We start from the raw sequence: 22,469 nt of genomic DNA, 5'->3' as shown, positions 1-22,469 counted from the left end.
GTTCCGTGTGCTCAGCAGAACACGCAATACTGTGTGGGATTGTTACATTTTAGGCGTTATGCATTACTTTTGTTCTTGTTTTTCATACAGGATGCAAATTATGAAGAGCTGAAAGCTGTTGCATCTTCCTACTCATTTCACGGTCGTGCTGCTCCCAAGCTTCTTGCCGAAAACGGAAAACTTAATCCTGAAGCTTTGGTAACAAAATGCAAACTGTCCCTTTGTGTGCCTTGCTTTAAAGGCACTCCGAACTCAAAAGCCCAAGAACTAAAGAGCGTAAATGATGGAAGCCATGTGAGTCTGCGCTACTCACCAAATGGATTGAACTCAACGGAAAACAAGACAGCCACCGTGGATAATTCTACAGTATCCGAAATAAATGAACGTTTGACGACGGCAAAACTGCCGAATGGAAATGACATGCAAATACGTTTACCGCCCGTTTGCCAATCCCAATCCTGTACTAAATTTCCAACAAACGGAATTAAATCAGAGACGGGTCAAAATTCACATTCGGGTTCGAAATTTTTAGAAGTGAAGCCATCTTGGGCTAGAACGCTAACTGTTATAAGTGAAAATGAGACAACAGAAGTTGAAAATCACTTCACAAGAGAAGATAATTACGATGGACAGAGAAGAGTAACATTCCCTGAAATTTCTCCAGGAATATCACCGTTGGGAACTCCTCGGGGATCGGTGGGATCATTGCGTAAGGGTGAATCTCAAGAACAAACTTCTAGACACCGTAAGGAGGATTTATCCAGAAGGAAAACTATCTGCAAACGTATTACTAAACTGACGATGGATCCTTTATTTGAAATGTTTATAACGTTTTGCATCCTTTTAAACACCCTGTTTTTGTCTTTGGAATACCATGACATGAACAAGAAATTCAAAATGGCTCTGGACATTGGTAACATGGTAAGTGTGATGTACCGCAATTATTATTGCCTGCCCCAATTAATTGCACCGGTTGGTGAGGTGGTAAAGGCACTAGTTACCGACAAGATTTGACCTTATGTTACCTATCATCGTAAAGCCTATGAAAAAGTGTCGACTCTTTAAACTACTTTTCTTCGTGGGCTTCGTTTATCTACTGAATATGTAAAAAGAACTGACTTAATTTTTGCATGGCCGAATTAACATCACCGGTTGGTGCAGTAGTGGAAGTAGTAATTATAGTAGAGCAAATAATCCTTCATATGCTTCTCAGTGACAAAAAAAACTGGAATAAATATTCTCAATGCTTTGCAATGATAGGGAGAGCCATTCTAAGGAAGCGAACATAGGGTCAAATGTAGTTACTCTTACTGCCTAATGTTTTATTTATCGTCATTATTTTTTCATCAGCCGCTTTTTATTTTTTTTCCATTATTGTCCTCATTCCTCCACTGAATTTACCAAAAGAGATGATTTTATTACGTCTCGCATTCTACTCAGATGAATTTCAGATGAAATTTTCTAACGTCATATGGCAGTGGAGTGTATACATAGCACGTTTTTTAAGAAATCTACTTATTTTCCTTTTTCCTTTCTAGAAAACATCCTTATATGTGACTTTTAATCTGCCAATATTTGACATATTGGCAAATGAAACATCTTTTCTAAACAGGTTTTTACGTTCGTGTTTCTCCTGGAGATGGTAATGAAACTGATATCGTTTGGTCCGCGTGGATACCTGAAGAGCCGTTGGAACATATTTGATGGTTTCATTGTGATTATTAGCATCGTGGATCTCATTCTGGAAGTCTCTGATATTGGAAACGGTGGTGGATTTAGTGTTCTTAGGACATTTAGACTGGTTAGTAGTGTCACAATCGTTTCAATCATTGAGAAAGGCGCATCTGCCATTCCTTTTAAAAGTGCACGGTACCAAATGTGTTAAATGGTTTCAATTCATGGCGGAGATCGGTTTCTTAATTCTATGACTCTTGCAGTTTATGTTTTTCTTGAACCTTTTTTTGTATAATTTGTTTCCAGCTGCGCGTGTTCAAATTGGCTCAGTCATGGAGGACAATGAACATGCTGCTCAGGACCATTGCTGGCAGTATAGGTCAGCTTGGTAACCTCACGTTAGTGCTAGGAATTATTGTATACATGCTTGCAGTGGTTGGAATGCAGCTCTTTGGAAGGTAATGTCAGAATAAATTGATTTGGACATCTTTGCACCCTAAAAGGTTTTCAGATTTTATCTGTGATTTAGGGTTTAAACAACGAAGTTACATTGAGTTCAACCGCTACCTACGGATGTTTCATATATGGCACATCACCAATCAGTCAACTTATGAACTCACGTTCTACATCTTATTTCACCAGTTCTTACACAGAAGAGAAATTTAATGGCGACATTCCTCGTTGGAACTTCAACGATTTTGGCCGGTCATGTATGATGATATTTAGAATTCTGTGTGGAGAATGGATAGAGCCGTTGTACGACTGTATGAGAGCGACCAGTCCTGTGTCATTCTTGTTTTTCCTCACTGCATTAGTGATCGGTAACTTTTTGGTGAGTCGTATTACAATGTTATAAATACCACTTGATTTGTAAACCGACCTTTATCCGAATTAGACTGAAGCGAATGTTCTTAAACTCATAGCAGTTTTACATTTTTATCTGGTTAGGGGTTGAGTCATTTTTCTGTCACCTGATTATCTTGTCTACTTTAGGTATTAAATCTGTTTCTTGCTCTGCTGCTTAATGCCTTTGCTCGTGAGTCGCTGCAAGATGAAGCAGAGAAGAAAAGCGATGCTAAACCAAGCAAGTTTTATCAAGGGGTCCATAGACTTAGTAAAGTTTTGCGGATAAGTAACATGTTACCACGTCGCTCGCAAGTGAAACCATCAGACGGGTCCCAGACTTCCGCGGATATTGAATCAGTGAGAAACACGGACAACAAGGGTGAGTCTTGTTCGTCAACTTCCATTTATTTTGAAGAACTTCTCTAAAAAAAATCGCATTCTCTGAAATTAAGTTAACAAGCTTCCTTTGAGTATGTTTTTTCTTCTTGACTTGCAATTTTAACATGTTAGGCTGCTTTGTCAAAAGATCATTAAAGGTTCTCAGTCCCACTTTCCTGTTTTGTGTTATCCGGCGAGTGCTAATTTGTACCACAAGCTTAGTTGCCTCTAAATTACTTTTATTAGATTCCTCAAATGGATCTTCAGCTTTGCTGACTGCGGTGACAGCATTTCAGAAGAAAGGAAGACTCAACAGAGATCACATGAAAAGGGTGAGTTTATAGCACTGTCACAGCAGTTGTGAAACCTGAGTGTACATCGCCAACTTTCGTGTTGATGGACGAAACCCCATGAAAAGAAAATTTACAAACAATTCATTTTTCATTCTATTTCAAAGCTGTTAGTTTTTATTTTTCCAAAAATTTGATTTAATCGAGATTTTTAAAAGGCACTTCTTAAGTTAAACAGTTGGTGAACCGAAGATTCTTGGAGTTTGGAATGCTGGACGCGAATAATAACAGAAAATACTCCAAAACTAAAAAAAATATATACAAAATTGTTGTCGACTTCTCGTGTTTTCTAGTCCTGAATACTGATTCTCATTCAGATGGTTGAAAGTGTTAAATACGGAACCTTAACACGTGTATGTGCTACTGTTTTGTATTCAGCTTTCCATTGCAATTGAAGCAGCAAATAAAGATTCCGTTACATCCAGCACAGTACTTAGCTTAGCTCGCTCATCTGCAACATTACCCAGCCCGCGACAGAGTGTTCAGGCTGATCAGACGGGACGACCCTCAGGTGATCCCGTTATGACCGAGGTTCAGGAGTGCTGTCCTTGTTGGATGAAATTCTGCACCTGCAACTGCATTTCAAAGTGGAAGGAGTCACGTGGTTATCGTGCTTGGAGGAGTATGCGCCATAAGATCAAGAAGCTAGTTGAGCATCGGTATTTTGAGTGGGCGATTCTTCTGATCATAGTCGCTAGCAGCATCACGCTGGTAAGAGCATACGCATTTCCTTACATAACATTATTCAGTATCCATAGCGCAACCTTTTTGGCCTTCTTGATTGTTAATACTGTATTCTCTCAACTAACCCGTTGGTTTTTCGGGAAATTTTAAAAGAATTTTCCTCGTGCCCCAGATTTTAAGTAGGCCTCAATATAAAGTTTGTTTAAATTTATTGTTTAAGGTACTCGATACAGAATAAGGGTGTCACTAGATAGCATGGCTCCTGAGTCTAAAGTACAGCAAAAGGGTACCTATTCTTCGCAGCACCCAAAGAGAATAAAATGGGTCCAGAAATTACACGTTTATGGAAAAAATCCAATGTTGGGGCCATACAAAATGGAACCTCATCAGGAAAACTATCTTTTTTTGTTGATAGTATTTTGTGCACGTGATATGATATTTTGCACTCTTCTTGATCTTTTACTGTCAATTTCAATGATCATACTTTCACGAGGCAAGACTAACAATCTCTGGTGATCCAATTTTGGTTTGGTTTTCAGGTTTTCGAGGATGTTCACCTAGACAGTCGTCCTACGTTGAAAAAAGTTTTAAATTATCTCAACATCGTGTTCGCGGTGGTTTTTAGTGTGGAATTCCTCCTCAAGACACTCGGATTGGGGTTTCTTACCTATTTTAAGAACGCGTGGAATTGCCTGGATGTGATAATTGTTGCTGTAAGTAAAGAACATTTAAAACAGTGAAAAGCTAAATTATGATATGATTGACAAAGGAATGCGTAATACATTAGTTTAGCAAACTAGTAAAAGAGGAATAGCTTAAAGTGTTCGATAATCAAAATCGTAATGAGAAAAATTCTGTAAAACCTGTAATAAACCTGTCATTCTCTGTAACATTAAGAACGAACCAACTTCATGTTACTTACTACTAAGATCACAGGCATCCCAAATCCATTAAGCGAGCGCTTGTTGAAATTAACAGTTTAAGACCGAATGGCAAAACCAGCCCAAATCGCCTCAGAAGTACACATGGACACAAAATACAGCACAAGTAAGTGTATTTTATTTCGTTTCGTCACAGTAAGCTAAGAATATTATTACGGCGTATTTCTCGAATTTTTACCGTTCCGATATAAACTCTGGAAATCGCTTCATTAGGCAACATTACCAGATTTATTAATTTTTAACAAGCGCTCGCTTAATGAGTTTGGGGTGCCCGTGCTAAGATTGAATGAGCTACCTAACGAACCCCGCTTTTCCGACATCCGTTTATAACGGACAGTTTAGTTTGTCCCGACGAAAAGCTTATTATATATTTTCTTATAAGATTAACCCGCCGCCGACATAATATGGACACCGCTTGGTACGGACGAAGGACACTTCTATGTGTTCCGAGGCACGAACTCACATATATCGTCAACTCCGCTTTACCACCACTGGTTAACTGCACACCGTCTATTTTCCATGTCACAATCATTTGCTAGCTAATTGTAGACATTAGGCAAATCCAAATATGGACATATTCCTATGGGTTAATACGATGTTATTTTTTTTAAAAAAAGTAGCGAAAAAGTGTGACACATTTTATTTTGATAAGTCTATAGTTAGCTGTAGTGTTGATATGAACCTTTTCTGCCTTGTACTACTTAAGTTTCACTTCCTTGGCACCATCTGCTGCTGCAATCACTGCTCCCACCCCTACGTTTCTCTTTAATTCTTGTCTGCCTTTTCTTCTAAGAGCCCGCTTGACTTGGCGGCCACGGCACCACAACCGCATGTCAACTTAGTGTTTGTGAACTGCGTTCCCGTGACTGTATCACTGTCACCAGAGCCCCTCAGTCAGGGGTAAATTGCACATATTCCTGTGGTAACTCTTGGATTTAGCTTTATGGACAAAACTTCAGTGTTACACACTTTTCAGTCAGTGCAAGTACCCACTTTCGTTCTTCAGTATTCACTTTTCGAATTTCACTTACATCAAATCTGGATCCTGATTTATATATATATTTTTTGCTCTCTTCAGATAACTAACATTCTGCTTTTCTTCCATTTGCCACTTTGCCGCCCTTATGTTTAGTACCTTTGCAGAATTTACCCTCAGAATTCCGATTTCACTTACAAATTCTTTAAAATTTACTCCATCACGGCAAAGATTAATATTATAAAGGAAATAAAGGGAGATGTAAAGAATCAACCATAAGAGGACACAGAAAAAAATCTGAGCCCCAGATGGGCTTCGAACCTACGACCCTCCGTGTTCTAGAATTTCTAGGATGTTGTACAGTAAGTTATTATCTGTAATTCGTTCGACTGTCAGTAAATAACTGAATAGGATGATTAGGCTGGTGGAAGTTACCCTCTCGTCTACATTCATTCTCTAAAACCTAAAATATTGATACCATGCACCGTCCTTCCCCCACTTTTATTGATTGTGTTTTGCTTCTTGAGTTAGACAATTATTAAACCATGCATATATAGCACTTTGGTTGTTCAGTGATCTTTATCTTTGGCACTTAAACAAATATTTAATTCCAGTTTGAGCATAAACAAAGTAAGACCGACAACTAGCATTTAATTGAATTCTTTACTTTCAGATATCCTTACTCACGGCTGTAGAATCTGTCGACGAACTTAACTCTGTAAGAATCTTAAACTGTTAACCATACCATAAACTGACTAAATTTTTAATATTTTTGTTCAGTGTATGTGCATTAATGAAAAATCAACAATTAACTTTGCGTTCGACCAGCTATACACTAATTCAGCAAAAGATAAAGATTAGCCTAGAAGCTCTACTAAACCGTACAAAATTCTGTCACATATAGTCTCTTTCCCGTAAAGCACTAACCTTTTTCTTTATCATAACATTGCAATAAAACAATAATTAAACTGATTTTGTTTGAATGGAGTTGCTTAAAAAATTGAAAAAAAAAATCGATCGTGATTGTTGGTAACACTATTTCACCTCAACCTTGCTGAAAAGATGAAAACATCGGTGAAAGGAGAGGAGATTTCAATAGCTTTGTATGCAACTGAAACGAATTAATCTGTGATTTAAATTGACACATACATGAGTGAAATGGAACTTTAAAATCAACCTAATATTAACGAGACACTTATTTCATCCAAATGTGATTGTACTTCCTACAATTACCTTTTCGTCATGATTTAAACGATGCTCACAACGAGGTTCGCTGTACCTCCGGTTTCCATAGCAGCTGAGCAAATGTCTGCTATGCAAGAAGGAAAATTACTATTAAAAACGCTCAGAGTATACAGCCCTTGGGCCCAATTCAGCCTCCGTACTTCGCATAAACCGAATCGAATTCAAAGAATTAACGGCGTCTTAATCAATCTGAATCGGATGATTGAATTAGGATTTGAATTTGCCGAACTTCACATGGGCCAAACTAGATGCATAACTTCTATAATGAGGTTAACGAAAATGCGCGTTTTTCCCTTTTGAATTTATTTAAACTCAGATAAATTAAAGATCGGCGTCTGAATCAACTCAGACGGCCTGGATTAATTTGAATTGGTCTAAATTCTAATTTGATTCTGCTCATGTGAAGTACGGCTTCTGAACCGGCCTTAATCAGATTATCAAGATGTTACTCTTCTGACTCTATGGGTTTGACCATTCAGTCAAATGAAAGCCAGTACTAAATAGGAGTACTTTTCTCTGGTACATATTCTTGGTGCTTTACGAGATGGTACTTCTTGGAATCTTTGACAATGAAATCCTTTTACTACTTGTTACGCCCACCCTAAGGATGAAACTAAGGGTCGCCAAGAATTAATATTGATAATGACTGTTACTATCTTACAGATTTCTTTGACTTCTGTGGCCAATCAAACGTCCACAAACGGAGACAGCGACAGTAGCCTCTCTTCATTTCGTTCCATTCGTACACTACGAGCACTTAGGCCACTTCGGGCTATATCACGATGGGAGGGAATGAAGGTAACAAAAATCTTAAAGATGTCAACGGTATTAACGACATGAGTATGCCTTGCAACAACATTGGGTCACGCTAGTTTTAAGCTGTTCGCACTGTACTGGATAGCTTTTGTTCAAACACAGGAAACGGAGGCTGATTTCGTCGCGATTTCTGGGACAGAGCAAAGCTGTGCCGCGTCGATCACGAAAGTGGAGAGTCACATATCGGATAGGTTTTGTGCCATACTTTGGTGCAGTGTGAACTCCGTAAATAGGTAGGAGGGGGGGGCAGAAACCATTGAGGCGGAAGTAAATATTCATGAGTTAGGACTGGAATTGAGTGCACCAAACCCTCTCAGCCAACCGTGCTGAAGGCACGATGTGAACGACTTTTGTCGCCCCGGGCCGTTGCTGTTCATACTAGGGACCTTAAGATCCGACGACGCCGACGGCAACAAGAAAGTCACAAAAGCAATGAGTTAAATAACCAAAAAAACAATTTTGCACGTGCAGCACACTTTTTTGTACATTTCTTTACCGTCACTGCACGACTTCGACGTGAAAATGCCTAATTTCACGTCGTACAGAGGGAGTACACAAGCGACTACGAAATTTCCTCCCTCTTTCTGAACTTTGATATGGTTCTTAGGAATTCAACTTTAGAAGGGTTCACCTAAATTTGACAAAGTTAGTGACTTGGAGTAATCGTAATGAAAATTGAAATAACGCGAATTCTTTTTTAGGGACGTTTTCTCTGCCGTCGCCGTCCTCGGATCTTAAGGTCTCTACTCTCCCGGATTGTACCGGATATCTGTTCGTGTTGACACGAAGCTGTTCGTGTTGACACGAAGCACGAAAAGCTGTCCGGTATAGACTTATTATGAAAATAGCCTTAAATTAGTGGTTGGACACCCAAATACAGTATTACAGCCGGATATAATAAATTCTCAAAGGATTGATAGAATGTGTTCGCTTTAACAGGGAGACTTTCCCCCGTAGTCTTATTTCATACATTCTGTTGTAACTAATTGGGCCGGGAGGGAGGGGTAAGCCGTATATGGTTTGTTATACCGGGGACGTTGTTATACAGCTGGGTTCCACTGCTGTAGCGCGCTACAAACTGTGGTTGGTACTGCTTGGATGAATATCAACAGGTTTTTAAAATTTCACTGATACTACGTATAGAAACCATCACAATTTTTAAAATTCAAATTCAGTCGTAGTTCCCCTTTTTGAAATTTGTAGGAATAGCGGTACTTCATTCTTCTGATAACAATTTAACATGCTACATTAAATCTGTGTTTTTTCGAAGGTTGTGGTGAATTCATTGCTGTTTGCGATCCCCGGTATCGGTAATGTACTGTTGGTTTGCATGGTGTTCTGGCTTATATTCAGCATTGTTGGAGTGCAATTTTTTGGTGGTAGATTCTTCAAATGTGTAGATGGTGATGGGGAGCGGTTACCTAGCAGTTTAGTGCCAAACAAAAGCGAATGCATGCAGAATGCAGACTATCGATGGATAAATTCCAACATCAACTTTGATAACGTGTTTAATGGTCTCATTGCTCTTTTTCAAGTGGTGAGTTCGTTCACGATTCTTTCTTTGTGTTATTAAAAATTTTTCAAGACAAAAGCTCGGGAAACTTTCCTTTAAGGTAACTTGGTAGGCAAGCAACACATTTTGTAGTAAACGACCACGAAATAGAACATCAACAAGGAAAGGCAATGGAAGAGAGAGATAAACTCAGGTAATACCACAGGTTCTCCAGACTCTGCGGGAGTGGTGTGCCTGTGGTAATACAGTTTCCTGCATGCTGCTGTTAGCGCTCCGTCTTTGCCTGTGTTTAAGGCCAAAGTTAAAAATTATTTTCACCCAACTAGTCCACTGCCTAGCTAATTATGACCACCCATTGCCGCGATTAGCCTGTGTTATTGGCAATTAACTGATTAAAGATAAAGGAACATTAATGATATTATAACACTATATCCGCGTTTGTCTTGACGCTAAAGAAAATTTGAACTGAGATCAGGGAGTACTACAAAAACCACAGGCATAAAGGAAACAGAGGATTAACACCCTTCAGGCTGAAATTTGGCCAAAATAGCACCTAAGAACCGATTCACCCTGACAAATTAAGTATCTTCGACATTTACTCAGGTACCCACAAGTAAAGCATTACAGTGCGACTACTATAACCGGGGCCATCTAATAGACAAAGTTGACCAATCGGATTACACGAAAATAACAATACATTCCTAAAGAGTTGGTTGTCAATCACAATAACCACGAAATGAAATAAAAAATATGGGTCGAAATCAACCAAATACAACCTACAGACGTGAACATTTGAACCCGCTGGAGAAAGACTGTGTTTCCTGAGAGGTCCGTTAGAGTGAATGATGGGGGCAAAAAACGTAAACGTTAGTTATATTTTTTTACTTGAGATCTCATGTCATCAAAAAGCGCGGCAATGGTAGCGAAGAAATTGCTGGTAGATGACAAAATAACAGATTGGTGTCAAACAAACATGTATCCTGGGTTTTATATGTAAAGTTTCGAATAGAAAAATATTGTCTGTTGAAACATTTTGCTTTCTTCAAAAATGTTTGCTTTTAAATTTCGTACTTCGAGTACCTTATATTTTTTGCGAGCTGCTGTTTGGCCCACAACTAACTTTCTTGGAATGTATTGTTATTTTCCCGTAATCTGATTCGTCAATTTTGTTTAAGTGATCGCGCTGTAAGGTTGGTATGAGGCGAGTTACGAACTGTCATAATTACTTTTTAGGCCACGTTTGAAGGATGGATGGAGATCATGCGAGATGCCATTGACGCCAGGGAAGTACGAGAAACGCACAATTTGATGTTCATTTTTTAGCACATTTGACACTTTAAATTATTCGAGATCATATATACTTATTTATAAAATAGCAAAGATAGTACGCGCGCTCTGATTGGCCGAGAGGCGGGTCTGCATGAGAGTATATAAACATGGTTGTGACGTCAAGATGTTTTGCTTTTCGCGCGCTAATCACGTAAGCACGAATTTGAAAAAGTTTTTGACTTCAAAACTCGACAAGGTTACTTTATTTACCCATTCCTTCGTCGGCTGAAACTTGGAAAATCTTTATAAACAAGCTGTGTCAATTTTTTTCGCTAAAGCTAACATTTTAAGCGAGAAAAATCCGTATTTTGGAAAGCATCTTTTTGCAAAACAAGAACTGATTACGCGTGCAAGACTTCGTCAGGGGCACCCAACGAGAATATAGTTCAAAACCACTTAAACATAGCATTGTTAAACGTATTTTAGTATTTAAAAGGTATATATAGGCATATTTTTATCCCCTATAAATTTTTCATCTGTTCGGATTTCCTAGCTGAAAGTCTAGTGATCCGAAAATTGTAGGGATCAAAACTTACCTTTTCGAAAATTTCAGCCAGAAAAAAGGCTCCCGAAAATTCTAGGTGACCTTTCGAGGGTAAAAATCCGTTAAAAAATGGGCAATTATAGTAGTTTTTAGATGTTCGAAAATCCTAGGAGAGAGAGGCATGCAAAAAAATTTTACAACAAATGTTCCGAAAATTCTAGATCTCAAATCGTCTTCGGAACAGATATTTTCCGAAAATTGTCGTTGGGTGCCCCTGCTTCGTGTACAAGACTTTAAGACTGGTAAGAATTTCTGTTTTAATCAGTACCATAACAAACAGTAAACAAAGAGTTTTTGAGTTTTTTCTCAGTAAAGTTATTTTATAAAAGCAATAGAAAACTTTTTTCCTGTGTTTGCATAGCCTGATATAAACACTCGAGGGGTTGGGAGAATTCTCGACAGTTATGCAAACCCTCGACTTCGTCTCGGGTTTGCATAACTGTCTCGAATTCTCCCAACCCCTCGAGTGTTTATATCAGGCTATGCAAACACGGAAAACGTTTTCTGTTGCTTAAATATTGAAATGGTGATAAAATTAATGTTACTAGACTTATAACCCATTTTCCTCTCTCTTCACAATAAATGGATATTCATTTTTAACGTGATATCGTGGACTGAATATGAAGGTAACTGACGCACACCAAAGAACTTTACAGTGCAACTACTCGAACCGGGACACTTGAAAGAAGATTGTTCAATCGCAACGATTTCTGAAAACAAAATATTTTCAGTTTTTTCTTTGCAAAAAGACCAATAACATTCCTAAATTTGAGAGCTGTCTTCTGAGAGGTCGGGTAAGTTCAAACGGTTTTAAAGTTTTTAACGATTACATAGTTGTATCTTGAAATTCATTGGTCCGTGTGCAAAGAAAAAACGGAGAATATTTTGTTGTCAAAAATGGTTATGATTGGAAAATCTTCTCCCAAGTGCCCCGGTTCGAGTAGTCGCACTGTAAAACTTGAACCCGGTCGCAAACACTATGATTGTTCTGATATTCTTAGGACTCTTTAGTTTTAAAGAGCAAGTCCAGTTAGTCCAGACAAATTTTGATTTCGCACTTTCTCCTAAACCTGACGTCTGTTTCGTCCAAGTGAAGAAAGAAAGATGGTACTCGTTAGTTTTACACAATACAGTGTAAGCTCTCCCATCCTCGGAGACCCAGGGGCTGTTAGCTGGTCCGGAAAAACGGCGGCTAAAGATTTCACCAAAGACGGGCGAGAGAGCCCCTGGAATGCTACTCTTAACAAACCAGTTCCACTACTCATTCGAACGCTTATCTCTGATTGGGCACAAGAAATATTTTTGTGCCCAATCGAAGGCCAGCATCTATCGCGCTACTTTTGTGTACGAAGATGTTTACCAGCAAATTCGACTGTTCGCCATACACGTCTGGCTCTCTTAATTGTTCTTGAAAACTTTCGCAGTTTTTTCCGCACCCAACAAACCGCCCCGGTGGCTCCTCGCGAACACCTGTCTATTGTTGGATCCAAAGTCGGCTGGCTGCGGTTGACCTGCTAATATGTCCCTTTGGTGTCCGTGTCAAAGAGCTTCGACTGTACTAAGGTGTTGTTTCTTTCTTCAGCTCGACGAACAGCCAGAAAGCCAACACAGCTTTGCTTCTTATTTGTACTTTGTGGTGTTCATTATCGTTGGCTCATTCTTTACTTTGAATCTCTTTATTGGAGTCATCATCGATAACTTCAATCGGCTCAAGAAACAGGTAAAACAAAGTTAACAAACTTTATAGAGCGTGTTTGCCGTTTGTCTCACTACAGTCACTTTTTCATTCTTATTTGTGGCGTTTCGACCGCGTAGTGCTGGTCCTCAACAGGCGATCGCGTCGAATTTCTGTGCAGGACTTGGGTGAGATTCGTATCGCACAAGCACGATGGTACCATATGCATAGAAGAAAAAAAAAAGAAACACGATACTGCGGCATGGCACACTGACACCATCGCCTGATGAAGACCAGCTACACGCGGTCGAAACGTCGCGAACAATAACTAGGGAACTATCGTGAGGCAAACACTAAACTGACGAGCCATATCATACACATGACGCGATGAATAAAAAACTTTCATAACTTTCCATTTAACGTTTACGCTGCTGTCTTGAAAAGGTGTCGTCTCTGGCTTGTGTCTAAGGAAGGTAAAGGAATGTCCCCCGACAAGAGATCTCTTGTGTATGCCCATATCAATGATCATTTTAAGACAATTTCTCTTTATTTCTGCTAATATATAGTTTTTTTTAAATAACAATGTGATTGCATTGCATGCCCTTGTGGTTCAAGATTCTTTCGGCCTTTTTTCGGGCGTCCATGGCCAATCAAGACCGCATTTCAGTTTCGCAGGGACGGAATAGTCCCTGATGACAAATAAGGAGGGGTTGCGCGTTGCCTTCAAATCAATATCTATAACGCGTTGGCTGTAATTTCTCCGAAAAGTACTGATAAGAATCATAAACACATATCATCGTAGTACTTTCGCAATTTTTTCATTGCTCAATTCTTCTACAGTACGAGGACAGTGGCGCACTAGACATCTTCCTGACACCGTCCCAAAAGGCTTGGTTCAACACTCTGAAAAAAGCAGCCAATAAGAAACCTAAGAAAATGATCAGCCGCCCAAAGGTTAGTACTTCATCATGTAAAACTTTCGACTGTTAGCGACGTGAGTCCTTGACTTAATGCATCTAATTTATATACAACTGTTATGTTTTCCTTCGTACTAATCAATTAATCCGATCTCTAGTTTTATTGAAGCTCGTTTACGGGACCGGGAGGTCTAGATAAATGACAAACCACAAAAGATGGATTAAATCGGATGTGAGCAACTGCCCATAGCCGCTTTAAGGAAGTTTTCAAAAGATAAAATCCTATGTTGAAAAGTTCAAGAAAGTCTTATTGGGCCCAGCAATAAATTCAAAAACTGCATAACCACTTGCAAAAACCTGCAGATAGGGGAGGAGGTAGGGTGAGTGGATGCTAACACAAAGTCACGTGTCTATCGTTCGAGGGGGTAATGACAATTGACCAATTACCTTAGCCCGACCCATAACAATGAGATGCGGTTATAAGCAACTCGACAAACCAAAAATTTCTCTCCTTATCAATTAACTCAAAGCACTACGAGAAAACATAAAAATCCTATTTGCCCGCAATTTTTCTTGTATGCCACTTCACTGAAGACACAGGATAATACAGATGTAGATATGGAAATTTGTCTTTTGACCATAGCTAAACGGCGTCTGGGATATCTTGGTCTTACCAGCCATGATCGCGGTTACCTTTCGGGAGATGAACAGCTCTGACAGCTCTAGCTAGTACATTCTTTTTTTTCAGTTCTCCTTTTACACAAAAACTACGTCGCTGTAATCTATGATCTATACCTAAGAATCTGTTTATAACATCCCAATAGATGTGCGTCTCTTTTTTGCATTTTAGGTGTGGTGGCAGGCTCGTCTGTTTGATATCATTCACAGCTCTAAATTTGAGACAGCAATAATGTTGCTGATTTGTCTTAATATGTTGGTCATGATGATTCAGCATTATGGGCAAAGCCAACAAGTCAACTTGACCATGAATATCCTTTTATTTTGTTTGTTTTTTAGCATAGTAGTGTACCCGCAAGCCTTACGCAGTCAGTTTTGTCATGCTCTAGAGTATAGACAATGAATGACGGGGAAATGATTGTGCAATTTTTTATCGTCTTGCCTCAAGGGTAATTTTTAGAATTTTAAGAGAAAAGGCCGACGGAATTAAGCGTTCAAAAATTGCACCGTTTTTGTAAACAACAAGTTGACCGCAACATTCCATTGTCTACACTCGTTTAGATCATGAAAGTGACATTAAAATGTTCAAAACTTTCAAGTGAAACTACTCGCCTGCGGCTTCTACTTGATTTTATGAACATTGACGTCTTATTCTATAATCTATGAGTGAGGAATGTAGATATTTATACGACAAACTGAGGTCACTGAGGGTGTGAACGTGTCCCTGTATCTATCGCACGTAATAGCTTTTACCATTTCACAGTCAAACAGTCCACACGGAGTAATCATGAGAAAGTTGGAGCCATGACTTTGTACAACTCAATAAACAGCATCACAACAGTTCGGATAGTGTTACTTATAGTTCTCGGCTGAGCATTTTATACACTCACCACTCAAACGTTAGAACCATCTCAGTGTACAGTGTAATAATCTATACCAAAGGAAATGTCGGCGGACTGTAAGCCCACCGCGGCTTACATTTAGCTGCTATGAAACAGGATTTCTTCCACGAACAGACCTGACAGACTCAAAATCTAGAACTAACAAATAGAGTGCATGGGATGGCATTTTAAAACAAACAAAGCTGGAACAACCTTAACTCCTATCCCGATATTTCTCGGGTCGTCACATATAATAAATCTCGTATTTACCGCGATATTTACCTTGGAGGCATTTGTCAGGATTATAGCTCTTCGCCTGCATTATTTCACACAGCCGTGGAATATCTTTGACTTTACCATCGTTATTCTATCAATTATAGGTAAGTTTATAAATAGAATGTCATAGTAAAAGCAATTGATGGCTGTGGTCGTTACTTAATCACTTGCTTTCAACTTCAATATATATTTTACAACATTTTGCTTAGTATTTTCAAATTCTTTTGGTCTTTCTGCGGTGGAAAAAGTGTTTTCTTTATCGTTGAGCCTCCCGTTGGTGACCACCAAAATTGCTGCCAGACTTAAGCGCGGTCGCTTAAGGGACTTAGTCGCTTACTAGAGATTGCAACTGTAGTGCTGAAAAAAATAATTGGTGTTCTGGATAGTGATGAAATAAAACCCATTGTTTCACAAAAACACTTAAAATATCCTTTATTTGCATCCATATTTGAGAGATTTGCATGATAAGACGAAAAACAAAAAAAAAACGAAGTTACGACAAAATATGCGATTCACTCCACACCTGCTTTCATGGCAACAATCCTCCTTCGTATCCCATACTCCAGAATTGAGCTGTTCTGTTTTGCTCTTTTAGAATCTTTATTGTCCAATTTAGTCGCACCTCTGGAGTCATGTGGCATGGCTGATATTAAAATATGGCGAACTTTGTTCATACACGTTCCTGCAACGTGGGTCTAAAGTACAAGTTATTTTATATTCAATAAAGCTGCTTTTAAAACCACAAAGTTTGTTTCGCGCATCGATACTCCAATAACATACTTATTTGGTGTTCTTTATAGCAGGTCAAGTAAACACTTGACATTTATTGTGAAATGTGGTGCTTAAGAGCATTCCATTAGTGATGTATTTTCAGTGTTTATTAGCGAGTCAGTCACCCATTCCCGCAACTGTGCTGAGCGAGTTTTCTAAAAACTGAATTGAAGTGATTGAAGAATGCTAATGATAGGTTCTTTTACCGTACCCTCAGTTTTTGGACCGGAGTTTAACTTCACTGCATATTGCATTGCAGTAACTGAATGTTTCTTAAAGTTTTTCTCGAGTGGCCCGGTATACGTAGTCAATATTTTTCGAAAAATATTGCTCATTTAAGGGATTTACTTATCTCTGGTTTGTTCTATTAGGACGTATCACGCATCCAAAACTAAAAACGGCAAAACTACTGTTCTGAACAACCTTTCCCCTTATTATTATATTATTTTGAAAAAGTGGAGATTTGAAGTAAGTTGAATCCCTCATCTGTCGATGAAATATTATTAATTTTCAAACAAAACGAAAACAACAGAACACGTATTGTTATGACATCGGCATGAAATGACGTGCACTCACCGCTCCAAAGACTGAACATGACCTGATGAATGAAAGTTGACTATGCCGTGATGTAAAGGAATCTATTTTGTCAAAAAACTATTTTTATTGATCTTTCTGTGTTCATTATGACGGCTTGAGTAACCCTGAGACTAGAGAGGATAGAGGTTCCAGCAGCCAGCAGAGGCCTCTTGTCCCTGATATTCAGCTGGCGGGGAAGCCACCGACGCAAATACCAGGGAGAAGAGCCCTCTGCATGCTAGCGGAAGATATAGTTGAGGCGGTAAATGTCGTACGTTCCTGGAGTAACCAGGGGGAAGAAGGGAAGTGAAGGCCTTTGTGGGAATTTTAGGAAAGGTGGAGAAGTTGGCAGGCATGGAATAGCAGTGTGGGAGACGGCAGCAGCCTAGAAATTAGGAAAACGACGTCACTAGCAAAGAGGCCGATCATACTGACTTGGTCCACGGTCCTCTCTTATCCGATTCAAAGTGGTCACGGAAAGGTCGCGAGTCTGCGAATGATTTTTTATCTATTAAGGTTTTCTTCACATGAGACCGGTTTTCGAGATCTCGCCTTCTAAATCCTTTGTAAATCCTTTGTAATATGTGTTCATATGAGAGGGCGTGGTTGAGGCCCTAACTTAACTAACGATACCACAAACAGTACAATACATTAACTGGCCTTAAAAAAAACTAATTAACAATAGTAGTGAGCTGACTGCCATCGTCGGAGACCCAAGAGCAGTCAGTCGGGTCGAGAGAAAAGGCCGTGCTTGAAAACTTTCGTCTGGCCCGACTAACCGCCCCTGGGTCTCCGAGGATTGCTGACTACAAGAATAGGCCAATTGCAATATATTAAAATTCATACTTGGTTCCGAGGCTTGGAGGAATAAAACAAGTGAAAGAAATTATCTTGAGGCTCAGCAAAGAATGATACATTTCTCTTTTGTTTTATTCCCCAAGCCTCGTAGCCAAGCATGAATTTTAATATATCGAAATTGGTCAACAATACATAATACGAAAAGAAACAAAGAGAAAAAAAAAATAAAGGGGTGAAAATGAAAAAAAAAAATGAGAATGAAAAATTCCTTAAAGATCACATGGAAAGCTGTTAGTTGAACACGATTCCTTTAATGGACTATTAGAAAACTTCATTGACGAGTTAGACGAAAGAAAACAATGTCAAAAATGCTATTCATGTTTGAAAATCATAACGTCTCAAAAGAAGAAGAAGGTCGTTTGGGAACGAGTAGTAGTTTTCCTAATGCTTCTTCTTCTTCTTCTTCCTCTAAGAAGAATAACATTGAGGAGAGTTTATTTACGCCACTTCTTCGTACTAGAGACTTGTTCGTAACATTGAAGTTTAAATTGGGACTCAAGGACCTTCAAAAACATTTTTAGCCGAGGGGTTTTGTTACTGGTTCTTTAGCCTCATGATGTGGGGTGTGGCTAGCAGCAAATTTGTCAGCGATTGATGGGAGGCATAGAGTGAGAACACTTGGTAGCGTCTGAGGTTACCGTGTTTACATAGGCCAATGGACATGAGCAAAAGACAGATACTAACTTCAGTTCTGCCTTACAGCAAGTTTTCTGAAAGCAACAGTTACTGATTCGGCCGATTGTCTCTTATCAGACTGCTCAAATGCACCAGTCAGTTTACAGTTGAACCTCTATTAAGCGGCTAGTAATCAAAGTCCTGAAATAATTATAGAAAAGAATGGGAACTGAAACCTATATTAACGGTCATCGCGCGCTTGATACATTTAGTTTGGCTTTATTTCAAGAATATGATAAAGGAAAATACAGTCTGTCATAGGAGTTGATGACCGACTGTGGACCAGTAATGCTGCTCCCGTCGCGTGTTTGTTTAGTAAGTAAGAAAGTAAGTTTATCAAATCTCCAGCCAGTGGCTCTTTCGATTTAATTTACAATAATTAGAAATCAAATAAAAACTACTTATAAAAATTACAATAATATCATGATAAAAAAACTAAATTCAAATAAATAAATTAACCTATTCTAAAAATTCTAATCCTAAAAATTGCTACGAACTATTATATATTTCGCGCCTTACTGCGCGCTTGAAAACTGAGAGTGTTGCGCTATTTTTCGTTACTTCACTTATAAGAGAATTCCAAGCAGTGATTGCTTTGTAACTAAACGACCTCTGTGCTGTGTTTCAAAATAAAGTGATGTTTCTGCTAAAGATTATGCTCATGCTATGCTAATTTATAACGAACCTCTAGTGAGCGGCCAACCGCCATTAATCGGCCACTTGCCGTTACCTCAACTGTATTTCATTTTACATTTATTCTTAAGCCTTTGTCTGTTTGGTTTCAGGTATCATTCTAGAATACCTTGACTACAAGTTATTCGTCACTCCGAGTTTATTTCGCGTGGCACGAGTGTTCAGAATAGGTCGACTGCTGCGCTTTTATAAAGGAGCACGTGGGATTCGCAGGCTTCTCTTCGCTCTTGTCATCTCTCTACCAGCACTGTTCAATATTGGAGCTTTGTTATTTCTCGTCATGTTCATTTACGCCATAATTGGCATGTCATCGTTTGGTTATGTCAAGAAGACTGGCGCACTTGACGACGTGGTAAATTTTGAGACGTTTAGCAGTAGTATGCTTCTTTTGTTCAGACTTTCTACATCTGCAGGATGGAACGATGTTCTTGAACCCTTATTAATTCAGCCTCCTGACTGTGACGAGAATTATATGGGACAACCGAATGGAAATTGTGGAATTCCATGGCTTGCTACTTTATACTTTGTCTCGTTCATACTTTTGACTTTCCTAATCATCATCAACATGTATATAGCTATTATCTTGGAGAACCTAAGTCAAGCTCATGAACAGGATGAAGTTGGAATCACGGATGATGATCTAGAAATGTTTTATGCGCTGTGGGAACGTTACGATCCAGATGCCACTCAATACATTCTTCATTCACAGTTATCTGACTTTGTCGACAATCTTGAACCGCCTTTGAAAATTCCTCAACCTAATAAATTTGCGTGTATTCATTTGAACATTCCTATTAAGCAAGGAGATAGAATTCACTGTTTCGATGTCATGCAAGCTTTGGTACGACGAGTTATTGGAGAAATCGAAGAGGAGGGTTCGGTTGCGTTTACTCTTATGAAGTCCCGGATGGAACATCATTTTATCAGCGCATTTCCAAAACGCGCAAGAACGCAAACCGAAAGTACAACATTGAAAAGAATTCAAGAAATTCGTGCCGCTACAATCATTCAGCGCTCCTACAGACAGTACCGCTTCCAGTTAGAATTGAGAAAATTTAGGCTTCAAAAAAGTCACCATTTCGAACACACTGCATCTTCTGGTTCCTTGAAAGAAGATTGGCAGCCCGGTATCCAAGTTGCAGTGCATGAACGGCAACAGCCTGAGAACAAGTCGCGTGACACTTTAACTATTACCCCGGATGAAAGGAGGGCGTGATTAAGCAGAGTCCTCGCGCTGGCTTGCGAAGACCAAAACAATAGTCAATTGGGGTAGCTTTAAAGCTGCAACCATAAAGCTGCCTTGCAAATTGAGATGAGTGTTAAATTTTTATTGGTTTTTACAGTCAGCTTTTGATTAGCCAAGACATTTTTTGAATGTGAAAGATTTCCTTTCAATTGCCTACAATTTAAATCGTTCAAAATTATACTACACCCTTGAATTGGATGTTGGAAAAGAAGTTAAATTTTAAATTGCCCTTACAAATTTAAAGCCCTCGAAGCGATAGAATCTAAAATATTTTTTGAACGAAATGGACTCGATAAACTTACAACTACGAGCGTCATTTCAGCGTGAGTTACCATTTGTGAATAAAATATTGTTGTTGAAGTCTGCTTGTATTCGAGCTGTTATTCTTTATCGTTGGGGCTTTATATTTTTGCAGGAGTTTACACCCCAGCGACAGTCTGATTACCCAGCAAGGAAATGACTGTTTTTAAAAGGGTAGGGGAAATAACTTTAGGTTTCGGTGAAGTGAAACAATTTTGCCCCGTGTCAGGTACTCGGCTGGACAGTATGTCTGACTCATTATTAGTAATTGTAAGTACTTGGCAAAGCACAGCAGCGGCAAAGGATCCGCTCCCGACTCTGGACTGATCCGGCCTTTGGGTGTAGCCTTTGTGGCCTGCTGTACCTAATATGCCGGCAGCACTCCATTCAAGACTGAGAGCATGTTATTTAATGTGCCCTCTGCCAGACATCCAGTAATAACCCTATCATGGAATATCTACATGATATGGCATTATCTCGTCTGTTGATCTATCATAAGAAAGTACTCGGCTATGATTTGCACGAGACAATAGAATATTCTTGTACTCCGTTCATATAATAAGCCGTACAGTCTCGGGGAAGAAGGGCTCAAAACCTATTAATTGAGTATTTTGTACTTTACTTTGTCAAGATTGTATATATTCAAACGACTGACACCGCTATGAAAAGAAAGTTCTATTAACAATTTGGTTTAAATGAGCGCACCTCAAGAATTCGTCAGCAAAAGGTTTTGACCCTGTACCACGCTTTTGATTCGCTGTCCATTTCAAGCGGTGAGGTCATGTGCATCTCTTTACCAGAATGTTCCCAGATGTGCAAGTTTCCACATAACAAAGAAAGCACCATTTTTTTTGTATAGGATGTTAACCCTTAATAGCTTTTATTTGAGCGGGTGTGATTTGGAAAATTTGCTGCAGAACGATCATAACCAGAACCATGCATACAACTCAGTGGTTTCATATCACCGGTCACGTCAAAGATCAGAACCACGTTCTTTTAACGCTTTATTTGAGATACACGATGTCAGTTAGGAAGCAGTTGAGAATACCATTTTATGACTCACTTAGAGCGCGAATTTGAGAATACACAGAATTGGCTATCGCGACTGAGAGGCGAGACTGAGTTGCCTTTTTCTCTTTTCTCCCTTTTGCGGACGGAACCACTTGCCCACGCTCTCAATCAAGCCGCCCACAAACAAAACCGTAAGGTAATTTTATTAATTTAGTCTCGTATGTTATGCCTTGGGTCTCTCGCAAGTAATAATTAGTTTTCTTTCCTGCTTTTAGCTTGTTTAACCCACATGAAATCACCAAATTACCAGATTACACTTATCTTTTTATTACTTCACGAACTTCGATTGTCATCCAAACAAAACTTTCCGAACTGGAGTGGAAGCGCGTTGCAGTCAATTAGTGTTTTAGCAATTTGGTCTCGTTAAAAGGTTGATACAGGCTGTTCCACTACTAAATTAAAGAAAAACAACCTGATAATGGACCCAGTCGGATTTATCTCATGTGTGTAATCACCCGCGATCCGAAAAAAGAAGCAGGAAATTGGATAGATATCTGCCATCAATATTGAGGAGAAAAATAAACTTTTACAAAGTAAGTCATGATAGCATGAGTTG

The 22,469-nt window shown here is 39.1% G+C and overlaps 1 protein-coding gene across 2 annotated transcripts in view; it reads left to right on the top strand.

Moving 5' to 3' along the window:
• The window catches only part of LOC140939219 (sodium channel protein 1 brain-like), a 36,801-nt gene extending 15,888 nt beyond the window's left edge, over nucleotides 1–20,913 (top strand). For both annotated transcript variants that reach the window (XM_073388794.1, XM_073388795.1), the window contains exons 10-26: nucleotides 91–921; nucleotides 1,613–1,801; nucleotides 1,981–2,132; nucleotides 2,317–2,506; nucleotides 2,668–2,899; nucleotides 3,145–3,230; nucleotides 3,627–3,959; nucleotides 4,472–4,645; nucleotides 6,523–6,567; nucleotides 7,758–7,892; nucleotides 9,181–9,447; nucleotides 10,657–10,710; nucleotides 12,879–13,016; nucleotides 13,812–13,925; nucleotides 14,739–14,881; nucleotides 15,700–15,827; nucleotides 19,389–20,913. In XM_073388794.1, coding sequence (XP_073244895.1) covers nucleotides 91–921; nucleotides 1,613–1,801; nucleotides 1,981–2,132; nucleotides 2,317–2,506; nucleotides 2,668–2,899; nucleotides 3,145–3,230; nucleotides 3,627–3,959; nucleotides 4,472–4,645; nucleotides 6,523–6,567; nucleotides 7,758–7,892; nucleotides 9,181–9,447; nucleotides 10,657–10,710; nucleotides 12,879–13,016; nucleotides 13,812–13,925; nucleotides 14,739–14,881; nucleotides 15,700–15,827; nucleotides 19,389–20,512 — 4,335 coding nt within the window. In that variant the 3' untranslated portion in view covers nucleotides 20,513–20,913. The remainder of the gene's footprint in view (nucleotides 1–90; nucleotides 922–1,612; nucleotides 1,802–1,980; nucleotides 2,133–2,316; nucleotides 2,507–2,667; nucleotides 2,900–3,144; nucleotides 3,231–3,626; nucleotides 3,960–4,471; nucleotides 4,646–6,522; nucleotides 6,568–7,757; nucleotides 7,893–9,180; nucleotides 9,448–10,656; nucleotides 10,711–12,878; nucleotides 13,017–13,811; nucleotides 13,926–14,738; nucleotides 14,882–15,699; nucleotides 15,828–19,388) is intronic.
• The last annotated feature ends 1,556 nt before the right edge of the window (nucleotides 20,914–22,469 follow it).

This window comes from Porites lutea, chromosome 5 (genome assembly GCF_958299795.1).
Source record: "Porites lutea chromosome 5, jaPorLute2.1, whole genome shotgun sequence".
NCBI classification, from domain to species: Eukaryota; Metazoa; Cnidaria; class Anthozoa; order Scleractinia; family Poritidae; genus Porites; species Porites lutea.
This window is presented reverse-complemented; position numbering and strand designations above follow the sequence as displayed.